We start from the raw sequence: 17,804 nt of genomic DNA, 5'->3' as shown, positions 1-17,804 counted from the left end.
CATGATGAAGTAGTGTTTTTTGGCACCACCTTCACCTTTTCTCAATCAGTGCAGGTTGGTTTTCTAGGCCAAGGCCATACCAATAATTAAATCTACCTTTTCATTCAAACCCAATTTCTATTATTTAAAAAAAAAAAAAAAAAAAAAAAGGAAAAAAAAAATCCCACTATTTTCATGATTATGTTCCTTTCAAAATTTGACTGTAGAATACTTGTTCAACCCTTAGATTTTAAGGGTTATAATCGGTATTTCACTTAAAAAGCGATTTTTAAAAAATATTAATCATGAAACGACTTTCCATATAACTTTTCGGATACGTCAAGAGAAAAACTTCATGAAAAACATTGTGTCTATTTGAAAACTTTTTTTGAAAATAATTTTGTTTTTTATTATTAAAAGCAAAATTTTCCATTTTAAAAATATTTTTGATAACTTTTTGACAATATATATTTATAATTTGTTCCAAAATATGTTTATTTTTTAGTAAAATGTTCTAAATAATAATTAAAGATATGAAGAATATTTTGAAAAAAAGAAGAAGCTACTTTTCATATTAAAGTACTATTAACAAAAATTTGTTACTAAAAACAATAAAAATAACAATTATTCTTGAAAACAGTTTTTTAAGTTCTATTTTTTAAAAACATTTCCAAACATCTTCAAGTATGATTTTTCACATATACATTTGTGAAAAATAACAAGTGTGATTTGTTGCATTTCTACCATAACCCTAATTCCCAAATTTTAAAACTTTTTAATTTTTCCCAAATAAAATAAATAATTAAGAAAACATACTTTGATTCATGAGATTGATTTTGAAAATAAATTATTTCTGTGATAAATTAGATAAAAATTTGGTTTTTCTTTTAATCCTTTTAGTTTGACATACATTTTTTATGTAGATAAAAATATATGAAAAATATATATATTTTCAAAAAATCACAAAATAAAAATTCAAATTTATAAAATATAAATTTCAAGCAATTATCTAGAAATAATTAGTATTTCATACACTTTTTTTGGTCAAATATACTACATTTGACCATTTAAGTACTACATTTTAATGATATAGGCATATTAGGATTTAAGAAAACAAAGAAAAACAGGGGATTTTGGATTGAAGAAAAACAGAGGACTTATTATTCACATTGTTGAAAACTAGTTACAAGAGCTTCTTTAAATAGAAGCTTATAACAGACTGTGAAACTACCTTCTTAACTTTTAACAAGCTAACTATTCTAACTAACAACTAAGCTAGTTATTTACAAGTTAACCATTGGCCTTAACAGCCCCCCTCAAACTCAGAGTAGCTAAGTCTTCTACTTTGAGTTTGTTTCTTAACAAAGGAAATTTAGAGTTGGAAATGGGCTTTGTCAAAACATCTGTTGTTTGATCTATTAAAGGAACATGTTGCACCATAACCTTCTTTTGTAGAACTTTATCTCTAACAAAGTATAGATCTAATTCAACATGTTTTGTCCTAGCATGCAATATAGGATTTTGTTGCAAGCTATACTGTACTCAAATTATCACACCAAATTATAGGTATTTTAGTTGTAGCTACCCTTAACTCCTCGAGTAAAGAAGTTAACTAAGTTAATTCTGCCACAATGTTTGCAAGACTTCTATATTCAGCTTCTGTAGATGAACGGAAAATAGTATGTTGCTTCTTAAAGTACCATGACACCAAGTTTTCACCAAGAAATACACAATAACTAGATGTAGATCTCCTGTCATTTGGATCTATGGCCCAATCGACATCACAAAATCCCACCAAGTTCAGTTGAGATGATCTTCTAAGATGTAGGCCATAATCCAAAGTTCCACTCAAGTATCTTAGTATTCTCTTGACTGCTTTCCAGTGAGATTCAAGTGGATTTTGCATGAATTGACACACCCTATTAACACAATAGGAGATCTCTAGTCTAGTAATAGTTACATATTGCAAGGCTCCAACTATGCTTCTATACAACTATCCATTCTCTACAGGATCACTTCCATAAACAGATAATTTCAGTCCACTAGTCATTGGTGTACTGCTACTCTTGGCAAACTACATCCTAGCTTTGCAAAGTAAATCCTTGAGGTACTTAGTTTGAGAGAGATGAAGTCCTTCAGTTGTATGCCTTACTTGAATGCCCATAAAATAGTCTACTTCACCAAGATCCTTTAAGGTAAAACTCTTATTCAATTTATTGATGATAGTTTGAACTTCTTCACTGTTGCATCTAGTAACTAATATGTCATCAACATAGACTAAAATAAATATAGTATGAGTAGTAGTAATCCGAATAAACAATGATTGATCAGATCTAGCTGTGATGAATCCAAAGGCAATGAGAGCATTACGTAGTTTCTCAAACCAAGCTCTAGGGGCTTGCTTTAATCCATATAAGGATTTGTGTAATTTGCATACCAAATGAGGTTGCTTAGGATCCACAAATCTAGGAGGTTGTTCCATGAATACCTCTTTCTGTAAGTCTCCATTTAAAAATGCATTGTTAATATCCAATTGCCTAACAACCCAATTCTTTGCTAAGGTAATAGTTAACACCACTCTGATAGTTGTTGACTTAACTACAGGGCTAAACGTTTCATTGAAGTTGAAACCAGCTACTTGATGAAAGCCTTTAGCTACTAACCTGGCTTTATACTTGTTAATTGTCCCATCAAAATTTTCTTTGACCTTGAACACCCATTTGTATCCAATTGCTTTTCTTCCATTTGGTAGAGACACTAAGGACCATATTTTGTTTCTCATAAGTGCTACGAATTCATCTATCATAGCTGCTTTCCATTGTTCTTGCTGCAAAACATCAACAATTGAGCTAGGTTCTAGTGTTGTAGCATAAACCTTTGGCTTGGAAATCCCATTTTTTGATCTAGTTACCATACTGTGAGTGTTTCCACTAACTTGAGCATGTGCTGGATAGAAGAGCCCACCAAAATCTGTTCAACAATAGGTTTAGTTGTCTTTCCCTGAGTAGCAATAGGTTTAGTTGTCTTTTCCAAAGAAGTTGACGAATTGCAACCATTGTCAACAAGAGAACTTTTTTGACCAATATGTGTTTTAGCATGTGTTTGGGATCGATTAGGTAGAGATGACAATAAGAAAATGGAAGAAAATTAGGCGGTAATGGTGAAGAACTAGAAATTGATGAGATGTTTGATGCTTGTGAGGCTAGAAATGTTTGTGATGAATTTGAAAAGGAGAATGGGAAAGAATGTTCATAAAAAATAACATCTCTAGAGATAAAAATCTTGTCATTTGTGTCTAAACACTTATAGTCTTTATGATTCAAGCTGTAACCAAGAAAAGTACATTGAGTTGATCTAAACTTGAGTTTATGCATGTTGTAAGGTCTAGTATTTGGATAACATGCACATCCAAACACTCTTAAGCATAAAGTAGTTTGGAGAGGAGTGAAACAAGACTTCCAAAGGAGTTTTCCAATGTAAAATTGAAGTAGGCAACTTGTTGTATAAGAAAATTGTAGCTCTAAAGGCCTCATCCCAATATTTTAAAAGCATAGAAGCTTTAGCTAATAAAGTAAGACCATTTTCTACTATGTGACAATGTTTTCTCTCCGCAACTCTATTTTGTTCATGAGTATGAAGGCAAGAATTTCTATGAATTATACCACGAGACATTAAGAGATCAGTAAAAGCTCTATATTTCCCTCCTTAATTAGTTTGAATAGCCTTTATTTTATAATCAAGCTACAACTCAACTTGTGTCTTAAAATTTGTGAAAGTTTGAAGAGCATATGACTTATGCTTTAACAAAAAAATCCAAGTGAAACGAGAGAATGCATCTATAAAGTTGATATAATATCTATAGCCACTAGATGACAACATTGGAGAGGGTCCCCATAAGTCAGAGTGAATCAATTGTAAAGGTTTTGTGTAGGTTGTATCAAACAATCTAAAAGAAAACTTATGAATTTTACCAAGGCAACAAGTTGAACAAAAAGAATGAGAATTTGAATCAGGAAGAGATATTTTGCAATTTGTGAGTACAACTTTTACAACTTTCTTAGAAGGGTGGCCTAATCTATCATGCCACAAATCATACGATGAACAAGAATGAGAGAGAACAGGTACATGTAAGGCAAGGATAGATGGTGCTGGAATTGAGACCTTTGAGGAAGACAACGGAGGCTGCAACTACTTGTTGAGATGAATTTGAGTGTGGTCAAAGACATATAATCCATTTTTAAGTTTTCCCTTCAGTAACACAGTTTAGAATGTGAGTGAAATTAAAAAAAAACATCATTATCATGGGCGAACTTCAAAACACTAAGTAAATTTTTTGTTATAGTTGGGACATGTAAGAGTTGCTTAAGAGAGAATTTTAAAAGTATAAGTAGAGGAAAAGGCAGACTTACCAACATGCTTAATAGATAAACCCATACCATTTCCAACATGAACTTGATCTGATCCATAATATTCAACCTTAGTCATCAGGTTTGTAGCATCAGAAGTAACATGGTTGGAAGCTCCTAAGTCTAGATACCAATTGGTATTATTGACAACTTGTGGTGTAGCAAACATGGCTGTTATTTGGCTTCCTGCACCTTGTAAGTGGCTTTGAACATAAGACTATTGATTCTGGAATTGAGATGGTCCTATAAAACTCTGATCAAAACGATAATAACAGTTCATCACCACATGCCCAATCTTTCCACAAAGTTGACATTGAGATTTGTTTTGAGACCAAAAGCCTCTTCCACCAAATTGATATAGGTACTATCTTTCTTTAAGTGCATGAAACTTAAATTATTTTTAAAAAATTCCTATTTTACAATTATTTTTACATGAGCATGTGGAAATTCATTTTTCCAAACTATATATATATATATATATATATATATATGTTGGGGCAGAGAGAGGATTAAATCTATAAGGAAAAATATAGTACCTATATAATTGAAAATGTAATATCTTGTACTAAAAAAAGTGTATGAAATGAAATTTATATTTTATAAACTTGAGTTTGTGGTTTTTCCCTTATGAGTATAATAGGATCTCTTTTTTTCTTATGTTCCATCAATTCGAATGGTTATTTAGATAACATCTCCTCGACCCATCAGTAAGATTTTAGCAATTAATATTGTTGACCATAATTATACTTTAAATCAATTAAAAGATTATTAATAATAAAATAAGCCCATCATAATTATATTTTAAATTAAATAAAAAATAATTAATAATAAAATAAGCCACGTGGAAAAAAACTAACATATATACTTGCAAAATTTCAATTATTAAATTCCTAGATTAATATCCAAATAATTCAAGGTCTATAAAAAGGGGATATGGTACATTTGTGGCATCTCCACCATAGATCGCCCATTCAATAATATAATCATAAAATAATAATAAAAAAAATTGAAATTGAGTAACATGGTCCATTAGAAAACCAATTTGGCATATAGTACTACAAGATCTCTTGAGAATATCACAAGGGTGGACAGACCAATTTGCAGAGAAGTGGATTCTCATTGTCTCCAAATTCAAAGACAAATTAGCCCTCCAAATCTCAACCATTTTATCAAATTACCATGACCATTTCAGACAATTCCAACATCATCACCCCGTCAAACCAATTAAATTAACATTATTGTAAATATTTTTCTAAATATTATAGTCCGTCACTCCCAGCTACCACTCCTTCAAGTTGAAGACTCTCAAAAGGCAATTTAATTTATTTTTAATTTAATTAAATAATTTATTTTATTTTAATTTAATAGTGGCCTACATCCCTAGATGCCCTCCATACAATTTCAGGTGGTGACACTTGCGTTAGAATATCATGTCATTTCATTTCATATCAAATCATATTCCGAAGTACAAATACTATGCAAGTTTCTTATACGACGTCGTATTGAGGGGCACTTTTACTCCATTTTAATTAAATTAATGCAAATTTGTAAATATGAAATTATTGTAAAAAATAAAAATACATAACAAATAAAATTTTACCAAAATTTGGTGTCTAAAATTAATTTTTTTTAAATTATTAGTATTAAATTAAAATATTAGACATGAGGTGTAAATATTTTTTATAAGTAAAATAAATTTAATTTATTTACTTAGCATTCCTCATTTTTTAATTTAAAATATATAGTTTTTTTTAAAAAAATTATACTAATTTCTATTTTTATTTCTATCTCAAACAAATAAACCCATTTTTAAAACAAAAATAAAATGCCACCTGACCACAAAGATAATATTAAAAAATTGTGCCACATGACACATCTCTCTCTCTCGCTCTATCTCTCTCTCTCTCTCTCTCTCTCTATATATATATATATATATATATAATTAAAAAAAAGAAAAAAAAAAAAAAAACCCTGTCACTATGCAATCTATGATAGTGGTTGCCACCAGCTGGATCTGGGCAGTTGTGGAGTTTTCTTCCCCACCCCACATGTCCCATCATCTTTCCCAACATCTTTTTCTCAGAGTAGATTCCAAACTCCCTTTTTTTTTCTCCTTTAATTTTCCTTCTCACTCTTTTATATAGTTTTTATTTCAAATTTTCATATTTTTTACATAATTTTTGTAGTCACCTGTTGTCCCCCTATTGATCTATAAATTCCATCCAGAACACACTCACAAGCCTCTTCTCCTCCTCCTCCTCCACCAGTCCCTTACCAATCTTCATCATAGATGTATTTCGTCTGTTTTTTCTTCCAGGGTCTTGTATTGGATCCATAGTCAATCTTCTATGGTTCTTGGTTTCTGGGTTGGTTTGTTTTGCTGCTCCAGTTTTTAGTTCTCTTGCAAAATTTTCAGTTTCTTGCTCATAGCTTGAAAGGTTTTCTACTTTTGTCTTCTGGGTTGGAGTTTTTGTGACTGTTTCAAGCTTCAATCCACAAATTTTCTCAGGAAAAATAGCTTTTTTCCGTCTAAGTCCACCTTCATGCTCAACATTTTGTTCTTGATGTTTGAGATTCATGTCTCCAATTCTCAGTGAAATTCTTCTTCTGGGGTTTATGATAAATTCCACATTCAGACGCAGGACCCACTTAGTTCAGTCATTCTCAGTTGTGTTCCTCTACTGGTTCTATTACATTTCATGATTTTGCTCTCAAATTGGCTCTGATAATTAGGTATTAATATATAGCTACATATTACTGTTATCTTTTAAGTACTAGAGTTAATCAGTGTCTGGGTCCTGCTAAATCTCTCTCTTTGAGGCTTTGAACCTAAGATTAATCCCAAAACTGCATAATTTTCTGAGTTTTCATGGCTTCCTCCAGTGGCACATCTTCAGGGTCAACTTTGCTTCAGAACTCTGGTTCTGAAGAAGATTTGCAGGCTTTGATGGATCAGAGAAAGCGGAAAAGAATGATATCCAATAGAGAATCTGCAAGAAGGTCAAGGATGAGGAAGCAGAAGCACTTGGATGATCTAATGGCTCAGGCTGCTCAGCTGAGGAAGGAGAACAGCCAGATTATCACAAGCATGAATGTCACCACCCAGCATTACTTTAACATTGAGGCTGAAAATTCAGTACTCAGAGCTCAATTCTCTGAGCTCAGCAACAGACTGCAGTATCTGGTTGAGATCATAAGTTTCTTGAATACAAGCAATGGTGGCTTTGAAAGTGGGGAGCCCTGGACCCTTCCTGAGCCTACCACTCCTGACAGCCTCATGAACCCTTTGAGTTTGCTATATTTGAGTCAACCCATCATGGCTTCTGATATCTTTCAGTACTGATCTTTATGAGCGTCTGGGTTTTCAAGAGAGAGAGAGATATAAAAAAAAAAGGAAAAAAAAAAAAGGCAAATCTCCATCAAAGGATGGTAAGGAATAAGCATATGGGTAATCAGTTCATGGTCTGTAAAAATAGGGTTGCCATATAAAATATGGACTTAAGAACTATAAATGTACTTGGTCTCTCTGCTTTATATATAATAATATCAGTTGAATTCCTGTCTTGAACTGTTCATCTTGCACCAGTTCATCCATTACAACATCTGTGTTTTTGTGTATGTTCAAGAAATTCTCCATAATCAAGTTTTGTTATCCTTCTTGACAGTGATTCATGGTCCTACTTCCTATGATTTTCCTGGTTTGTCAGATGAGTTGGTGACTGTTCATGGAGTTTTCACTTTGATCTTCATTAGATATAAGGACTTCTAACCTTCCAGGCTCTTTAACCCACAAATCTCAGCCTACTTTCTCAAGGAGGTTGATGCCAAACAGTTGTGTTGATTGTTGAGAAAAACTCAGAAAATGGAGGAGTAAACTAAGGCTATGTTTGGTTATCAAAAAATTTGAAGAAAAATATAAGAAAAAGAAAATAAAGAAGAGAAGTAAAAGGAAAGAAAAAGTTAAAAAAAAAACAAAAAGATTTAAAGTCTTCAAACTTGTTTCACTTATTTTAAGTCTTTGATATAAAATTTAATAATTTGAAAATACACGAGTTCTAAAATAAAATATGAGAAAAATCATTTTCTTAACATTTTTTTTTCTTTAGCACTTCTTTGGGAACCCGATAACCTAATGTTATGTTTGGTTCTTGAAAGATTTAGGGAAAAATGTAAAAGAAAGAAAATAGAGAGAAAAAAATATAAGGAAAGAAAAACAAAGAAAAAGAAAATTTGAAGTTAATAAATTATTTTTATATACTACTTCAAACTCATTTTACTTATTTTAACTTATTGATATAAAGATGAAATAATTTGAAAAAGCGTAAGTTTCTAACCAGTCTTAATTATATTTTATTTTCTTTGTTTTTTTTCATAAGACAATCAAACAAAAGAAAATTATTTTTTACAACATTTTTTTTCTTTCCTTGAGACTATGTTTGGCTCTTAGAAATTTGAAGGAAAATACAAAGAAAATAAAATAGAGAAGAAAAGTAAAAGGAAAGAAAACATAAAAGAAAATAACAACAAATTATTTGTATATGCTTTTTCAAACTCATTCAACTTATTTTTTCCTATTATATAAAGATTAAATAATTTTAAAATGTATAAATTTTAAATATATTTGATTCTTTTTTTGTATTTTCCATAATGAAACCAAACATCAAAAAATTATTTTTCTTTGTATTTTTTTTTCTTTTCTTAGTACTTTTATGTAACCAAACATAATAAAATACTAAAGAAAATCAAATATAATTAAAATTAATTTGAAATTTACATGTTTTAAAATTATTTAATCTTTATATCGATGAGTCAAAATAAGTTAAATAAGTTCAAATTAACAAATAAAAATAATTTATTGACTTTAAATATTTTTTTTTTACTTTTTCTTTCCTCCTACTTTTCCACTCTATTTTCTTTCCCTTGCGTTTTCTCTCAAATTTTCCAGGAACCAAACTTTGCCTAAAGGAACAAGTTGATTGAAGATTAAGACATGTTAAAACTCAAATGCTACAGGAGTATGAAGATGAAAAGTGGAAAAAAAGGAAGGGGCCCATGATCTTGCAGAGGAGAAGTGTTGTTGTAGTGGTGGAGTAAAGCCCACGTGCAGGGAACCATGTTTTGAAAACAAGTACTAGAACACATGATGCCTCAGAAAAAAAGCTAGAAAGAGTAGTCTATTAGTTTTATAAGATCTGCCTGCACTATTGCCCAAAAATAATACTTAATGAGACAGCAAGTATGTTTTGGGAAGAAATAAACAACTTCAACTTGTCTACAACAGCATTTCAAGGTATAGAATTCATCATTGATGGAACTTGGAGCATTAAAAATGAACTCTAATATCTGAGGTATATATGCATTCAATGAAAAGGCAATAGAAATAATCCAAGTCTTTCAGATACTGAAACAAAGCAGAGAATGTCCACAGAGGAATACTAACTACCTCAAAGGGCAAAGGAAAAAAAATAACTTGAAACTTTCCATGTGCAGAAAGAGCCAATGGTACAAGGCAAATGGGCTCCAACTCGATTTTTATAGAGAAATGGAGGCTCTGGTTTTCTTAAGATTCCAATAACTTTTGTACTTCCATCTCAAATAAAGAAAGCAAAACCAAAGCAATGTGATTAAAGATTCTTTGCAAAATTCAATCTCCCACTTGTCCTAATGCCTTATTTTTACTTCTATAAAATACAAGACATTATAAGGGGACAAGAGCTGTCATGTTTTAGTCACAATTTCATGCATATAATCATAGTTTCGTAAGCGCTCATGTCACTTACTTTCCTTGACCCTTTTCAAGCGTAGCATGTAAGGCAATCGATGATCGCCCACCACAAGAAAAGCAACATGCCCATTTGTAATGACCATCTTGCCATTCTATCAGGTTAGCCTGAAAAAATTGAAATCAGTAGACAGCATAACATAAAATGTGGCATCTAAAGTTGAAACGAATTAAAGAAAAATTTTCCAGGCCTCCTGTATCACATGATATGGTGTTAGGTAATGAAATACAAGACCTTCACAGTGTGTTCTAGATCAATCAACTGATGTCAATCCCCTGCCAAATATGCATTAGATATGGGTGAAGCAAGTATATGGTGCTTTCACTTTAATGATCGATGCTTACACAAATGGCATGAATTGTGTAGAAATCAGATCAATAAGTCTTATAGCTTTTGCAGTTAAAAAGAAAAATTTGGCCTGCAAAAGGCCTAGATGATGATCGCTGAAGCATTTTACATTAAGGCTGGAGAACTAAAGATATAAGCAATAATGGTGATCTATGGTACACAAAGGTAGGTAGGCATGACTTATCTTAAGTAAACAGGATTTGACGGAGAGCTAGTAAAGAAAGCAATCTCAAAATCTTAAAAGCAATAAGCATAAGAACCCGCTTTGAAATTTTTTATTATATTTAGCATTGAGAATAACTTTTTTAAGATCCTTTCTTATACTAAGAAACTTATCTTTCTGTGTCTTTTCTCACTCTTTTTTTTTTCTTTAATGGTTTTCCCCTCTAAGTTTCCTCACCTTTTGTTTTTATAGGTGCCCATATTCCTCCACTTTCATACAAATAAAACAAAGATGGATGGAAAGAAGGCAATGCCTATCTTTTCTTTGGCTCCATGGAATACCTGAAACAATAGGGAGTTAGTCAAGACCGTCATAACTACCAAGGGGCTGATCATAATTGTATATATTTTAGGTTTGTTTGGCATCAGGGAAAACGAGGTCAAATAATTAAAGAAAACTTAGGTAACCAGTGAGTTTGCAGAGCAATAAGAATGAAATTTGTTGAAACCAAGTTCTGTGCTGTACAAAGTCAAAGAGTAACCATTCTTATATATTCTGTTGTAGGAAGTTGCTTTCCTGGAAAAGGGAACTTTGCTCATGATTCCTTTCTTTTTCCTTGATATGTAGAGTGTTTTTTTCAGCTCTTACATGGAATTGAACCTGGAACTTCACCCTCCCCAACCCCAAGCCTTGCCCCACTTGAGCCTGGCCACAAGGTGTACTTTCCCCATGATTTATTTGTCTTGCATGCTTCACATACCACAATGTCATAGCATATTGGTGGGATAATAATAATGTTACATGTCAAAGACCAAATGATACATGCTTCATCCAATAAAAATAAAACATTTCTAGTCTAATTATTTTGTAGAAACAATTGGAGTACCGATTGACCTAAAGATTTTAGGTTATTTAACTCATAGGAACCAATAAAGTTTCGACAAGTAACATGTGCATAGTATTTATAATAATTTAAAGATTTTAGATTATTTGACTCCCTTTTTGAGCTAATTAATTTTCGACAAGTAACATGTGCATAGTATCTGTAATGACTGTGAGCCCGTCCCATTCTTCTGCCACTATATGCTTTGTATATCAGGAAAAAGTACTAAACAACAGGTAAAGTAAGAAGTCGGTGAGTTTAGGCATGGTGGTCTCCAATCTTCTGCCTGAAAAAATTGAAAAGAAGAAAAAGGTGGTAGTAATTTTCTAATAGGCCCATCATCAAAATATAAAGAGGGAACAAGGATGAGCCAATCTCCTGTCCTACCTTTTTCCTTTTGGATTTGATTGCATGATAGAAAAAGAACTGCAAGGACATTAGTTAAGGGATGGTGAAGAGCATGTGGCCAGCCATGCAATTGAATGGCTCACATGAAATGAGGAAAAGTGTTCTTTCCTTGTTTTGTTTAGTGGGGGAATTACCATTTTTAAATCAAATCTTATTTGAGTAAAGCAACAGCGATGATGTTAGCCAGGAATTGATGAAGAACTTTGTTGCCTCTTTGAGATTTGATCATGACAATCAGAGAATCACAAAAAAGAGAGAGAGAGAGAGAGAGAGAGAGAGAAATAAAGGAAGAGCTTAACTTGAGAGTATTGTCTCACTGGTTGAATATTGATGGTGGGTGGAGAGAGCTTTAGCAACACAATTAAATATTCAGAGAGTGAGAGAGAGAGAGAGAGAGAGAGAGAGGTTATTACTTCACGGGTAAGAGAATAGTCCTAAGTTCATTTCTCTTGACACCACAAGCCTTGGTTTGATACCACTCCCTGACTGTTAAGGTAGTCAAGGGAGAACAGTATATGTTAAGATCATCTAAATACAATAACAAAAAAGTGAATATGTTATGCTTACATCACTCAGCCAATACAATGAAAAAGGAAGGGAGAAAAGGTCATCAAGCCAATGCAACTAAAAAGAAAGAAAAGCAAAGCAATCAGTATCACTTTTCTATTCTTCTGCTTAATTATATGTCAAAGTGGGACTTTTAATGCTTACTAATTATACATTGATCCTTAAATATTAACCTCATAGCAGTTTTGAATCAAATTGAATTTACAAGTCTATTCTCCTTTAACAAATTTTTGCAAAATACAACAATAAAAGAAAAGTTTTGGAATATTTGGTTCTTTTAAGCAAATATTTGGACACAAAAGCAGAAAGTCGGTTGAAAAAAGTCAATGAAGTCGGTTGTCAAAATTCACTCATTAATTCAGCAACTTGGACAAGCTAAGGTCCCTAAGGGAATTGGTTTTCTGGAAATTCACAGATTGAAAACTATTCCACTAACCTTGGTTATATCCTTCAGTAAATTTAAAACAGCTGGCACACATGTCAAAAGCCATGCCAAGATGGAATCAGATACCCATGCTTATCAAATTACCAATCTTAAAACAGTCCAACTATCATTGATATAACCTTCTATTGCAAATTTGCACAGCTTCTTTCACCACAAGGGTATCCATTGATATAACCTCTTTTCACCCCTAAAAATTTTATGGTGGACAAAAGTACTAAAATTTCTATCATCTCCTAATTGGTGTGACAGACAAGGAAAATCAGGTTCAAGCCAATTTAATGCTAGATATATACTTCTCATGAACATATCGTATGGTTGGTTATATGCCACTCGCCCCAGAAAAGCATCACAGTTTAAATATTTGTCTTTTGTCCAATTATTTGAGGATCTCAGAGGACCAAGCATGGTCTGGAAAAGCCACAAAAGGTGCTATGTGGGCCACCTGGGCCAATATGTAGCCCTACCTACAACATAAGATTATCAATATGACATGAAAGAAAGTTTTGAACAAGATTGCTAGGGATGAGGCCGAGACTTAGTCCCTGCAGGTCATTCAGGAGATGATTGATTTTACGCCTATTAATACCTCCAAGCTCAGAAGCAGGCAGAACATTTCCATTTGAATAGTGTTCATACTCTTACTCTCAAATTTGGGAGTAATAGTCAGTGCTAGATAGCAGTATTATTGGAACTTTTTTCAACTCTCCTAAGAGCAATTTATGAGGCTTATACGTTCAAAATTTTCATTTATCTAGTAGCATCTTATGAAGAGAGTTCTTTGCTTTCTTTTATCTTTCTGGATTTTCTGGATTTTAATGAACTAAAATATGTGCTATTCATGATGACACAAGAACAAGAAACCAACAATTTAACTGATGAAATTGAAGCATACACTTTGCATCAAATGAAAGAATTTGTCATAAGCTCTGAAATTAAGAAGTTACCTCTACAAATTTTGCTTTTCTATTCATGTGATACATGACATGTGCCGTAAAGCTCTGTTTGAATCATTATTCAAACATAAATCTTCCCGCTACCAGTAATCCTTACATGAGCAGTCCCCATTAATGAAATGATGGAAGCGGATCCGATCTCTAACAATTATATCCTGTTGGTATATCTTTGAGATTAATTTCAAAACAGAGTGGCAGTCCTCACAAGATCGCAAGTTTTTCACAATGCGGATTTCAGTCCCTGGACTAGTTTTGATTAGTCCAAAAGCAACAGCAAGCTTTTCACTATGGTGACGCAGTTGAAAAGCTTTCTCCTTGTTGTCAATTTCAAGCAGAACCTCTGAGAGTTTTGGATGATACCCTTCTGCTTTCAATCTCTCTTCCACTTCATCCAATTTTGCATAGATTTTTTCTGCTTCAATGTGACCTGAATCTCCTGCTGCAAATTCATGGACTAAGCCATCCACTTCAATCCTGCTACACCCTGGTGGCTTTGAAAGCCCTTTTTGATTCATTAACTCTCTCATCTTTGCCTTATCATGCCATTTCCCAGCAGATGCATAGACATTTCCAAGAAGTACATAACTCCCACAATCATCAGAATCCATCTTTAGGAGCCCACGATCTTTCATCAACTGCTCACTTCTATCAATGTCACCATGAACTTTAGAAGCCCATATCAAGGTTCTCCACAGAACCACATCAGGCTCAATGGGCATCTTTCTAATAAACTCCTCAGCCTCATCTAGATGCCCAGTTCGAGCAAGGAGGTCTACCATGCATCCATAGTGCTGAATTGTCGGTTTTATTCCATATTTGCACCACATACTATTAAAATAAGCAAAACCTTCACTAAACCAGCCTGCATTCCTACAAGCTGATAAAACTGCAGTCATTGTCCTCTCATCCGGCCTTAGGCCAAAAGACTCCATCTGATCAAACAAAGTAACAGCCTCCTCACACAGCCCATGGTTAGCAAGGCCAGATATCATAGCAGTCCAAGCAAAAACATCCTTATTCACAATCCCATCAAACACTTTCCTCGCACTACCAATGGACCCGCATTTTGCATACATGTCAATAAGAGCTGTTCTCACATTGGCCTCCAAACCAATCTTTCTCTCCTCAATAACCCCTTGAACTCTCCTCCCCATACCAACTGCTCCAGCGTCTGCGCAAGCTCTCAGAACCGAAACTACAGTTGCCTCATTGGGCTCAACTCCATCTTCCACCATTTCCTCAAACAACCTTATAGCCTCAAGAGCCCGATCATCATCAACAAACCCATCGATCATCGATGTCCAAGACACCACATCTCTGTCACGCATTTTCCCGAACACCTTGTACGCACGACCCGACTTCCCGCAACTCGAATACATATGGATCAACCCGTTCGACACGTACCGATCCGATTCTAGGCCCGACTTGTATATCAACCCATGGAGCTGCTTTCCTACCCGGGGTTGCTTCAATCGGGCGCATGACTTGAGGAGGAATGGGTACGTGAACTTGTCGGGTCGGGGTGACGTGGGTTGGCAGAGCATTGAGAGGAAGAGGTGCAGAGCTTGGGTCGGGTCGGGGGTTTGAGAATAGGCTCGAATCATGGTGTTGTGAAAGAAGGAGTTTTGAGTGGAGAGGGAGTTGAGGATGAGGTGGGCGTAGGTGAGGTCGCCGGCCGGTGAGAGTGCAGCGAAGGTGAAGAGTGGGGTGAGGTTCCGGGTCTGCTTTTTCGGGTCAGGTGATTTGAGGATTTGTGCGTGTAGCTGCATGGCTTGGCTCAAGCTGGTGATCTCCATGCTAGAGAGACACAGGAGGGGGATTGACGCAAAGAGGATGGATTTGGATATTTGTACGAAGATTTGGGTCATTAACCGGTCCAATTTTTGAATGACCAGTGAAATAGAATTGCCTATTCCAGGCCCATCTCGGAATGGAGGCCTCCTAATTGCTAATAAATGACCCAAAGTTGTAATATACCCGATCCATTTTGAAAAAGGTCTCAAGCCACAAACAAGGGGCGGAACAACAGCAATGCTATTTCATGTACCAAATTTGCCCTTTGATATACAAAAATAATAGTAACATGCTTTTAAGGATCACAATGGGGTGAATTTATTTGGTACTCATGCTGCTTTGCCGTAAGAGATGGATTTTGGGATGAAAATATATGGTTTAAGAGTGGTTTAGGATTTTCTTTTTCAAAAAAACTAGAACAGGTTTGGGTGTTACTTTGTTATACCCCCCATAGTTTAATTTAATGATTTTCACTTTCCCCCTTTAATAAATGTTAAATATGTATTAAATAAATAAAAATTATGTTTTTAAAAAGTACATTATAAAAATTTAAGAATAAAAAGTAAATTGGGTACGAAGGGATATATGAAAAATTTTCATACCTATCACAATCCAATCTTACCTCACATTGTTTAAACTTTTCATTAGGATGAGGATAAGAATAGGTTTATATAAAGGGGATGAGGTTGGGATGAGATAATCCATCTCGGACCCTCTATTGTCATCCCTACATGACATGCATTATTTTTAGGATGGTAAATTAGAGTGTGATACAAAAATTTGAGAAGTTTTGTTATAGGTAATCATCTAGTAGGATAAAAGATGGTGAATTAGGTAATAGTCCTCATTCACTTTTCTGATTCTCGTAAAAGTGTTTTTTAAAGAAACACTGTAAAACAAAACACTTCCAATAAAAACACTTTTACTAGAATTACTATCAGACGACTCTTAATATACTTTTACTAGAATTACCATCAAACGACTCTTAATATGAGTAATATATGAGTATAAATGATGAAAGAAAAGTGATAAAACCAAAAAGAATAATGGAAAAAGATTGCAAACAATGCTGATTTTACTATGGCTAGGAAAGCCGATTATGTGGCGTCCTCTAGCTCTTTCCCCTCGGGTATTCTCAACCATTCTTCTTTATGCTTTGATACCTTAGAATCCAATGGACATTTTCAATAACTTAAAAGTATTATTTATATACTTATTATACCACCTCACAAAGGTTACACTAGAGAAAAAAATATGATAGATAGTTAAGAAAAAGTATATGCCAATTTAGTGTTCTAGCGTGAGTGCTTTAAACAAGGGTCCATAGATGTAGTTACAATGTCTAGACGCAGCACAGTTGGCTATTCTACTCGCAATCCATTGCTTCAAATATTCCATGCGTTGCTTCATCAACTCCAGTTTTATAAACATAAATAGATTTTATAATTTCTATATTAGCGAAATTTATATAATTAATCAATGCAGAAATAAAATAGGAGGTGGTAATAAGACCTAGCATATATGATGTATTCCTTTGTTAATTGATTTTGGTCATTGGGTTTATTGAATAAATGATTGATTTGACTTGTTTTGATATATATGAGATTTTATGTTCATTACTATGTACTAACCATGTGTCATTTTAAAGTATATTATTGCTCATTGCTAAGGTGTGTGCATATTTCTACCCTATTTATTTATCTATTCTTTATTGTTATAATGATCATCATCGTTATTCATTGATTAACTAGTTAGTTGTTATAGTTACTTTAATTTAATTAGTAGAGACATTTATTTAAAGTTTAGAAGGGTGTTATGGCTTATTATCGTAGCTTCCCATTAAGTAATCTAATTTTGAATTCGACTTGGTTTTTATGGACTCGTATTTCCTTCATGAAATTACACTTACGTTTTTCTTTTTTATTTTATTTTTCTTTTAAAATGAAACAAAAATAAGTGACGGCTCCATTTTTTTTTTATAAAAATTAATTTTTTACAAATAAAAGACGAGTCTCGCCATCAAGTTGGAAAACACTTAAAAAAATGTAAGTCCACAACTTTAATACACTTTAACC

At 33.4% G+C, this 17,804-nt stretch overlaps 2 protein-coding genes across 3 annotated transcripts; one reads left to right on the top strand and one right to left on the bottom strand.

Moving 5' to 3' along the window:
• Positions 1-6,354: 6,354 nt before the first annotated feature.
• LOC100257329 (bZIP transcription factor 44) lies at positions 6,355-7,953 on the top strand. Its single transcript, XM_002283631.4, has one exon. It carries the CDS (start codon positions 7,255-7,257, stop codon positions 7,726-7,728), a length of 474 nt encoding a protein of 157 aa, XP_002283667.1. The 5' UTR covers positions 6,355-7,254; the 3' UTR covers positions 7,729-7,953.
• A 1,755-nt stretch (positions 7,954-9,708) lies between these two features.
• On the bottom strand, positions 9,709-16,074 carry LOC100262445 (pentatricopeptide repeat-containing protein At4g21065). Of its 2 annotated transcripts, none has more exons than XR_009465386.1 (2): positions 10,403-12,692; positions 9,709-10,275 (listed from the first exon to the last, which is right to left on the bottom strand). XR_009465386.1 is itself a non-coding variant. In XM_010647006.3 (2 exons), exon 1 carries the CDS (start codon positions 15,801-15,803, stop codon positions 14,016-14,018), a length of 1,788 nt encoding a protein of 595 aa, XP_010645308.1. In that variant the 5' UTR covers positions 15,804-16,074; the 3' UTR covers positions 9,709-10,275; positions 13,927-14,015. The 2 variants fall into 2 exon arrangements, 1 of the variants encoding a protein (XP_010645308.1); XM_010647006.3 differs by lacking the exon at positions 10,403-12,692 and adding an exon at positions 13,927-16,074.
• Between the last annotated feature and the right edge of the window lie 1,730 nt (positions 16,075-17,804).

This window comes from Vitis vinifera, chromosome 3, assembly GCF_030704535.1.
Source record: "Vitis vinifera cultivar Pinot Noir 40024 chromosome 3, ASM3070453v1".
Classification (NCBI taxonomy): Eukaryota; Viridiplantae; Streptophyta; class Magnoliopsida; order Vitales; family Vitaceae; genus Vitis; species Vitis vinifera.
This window is presented reverse-complemented; position numbering and strand designations above follow the sequence as displayed.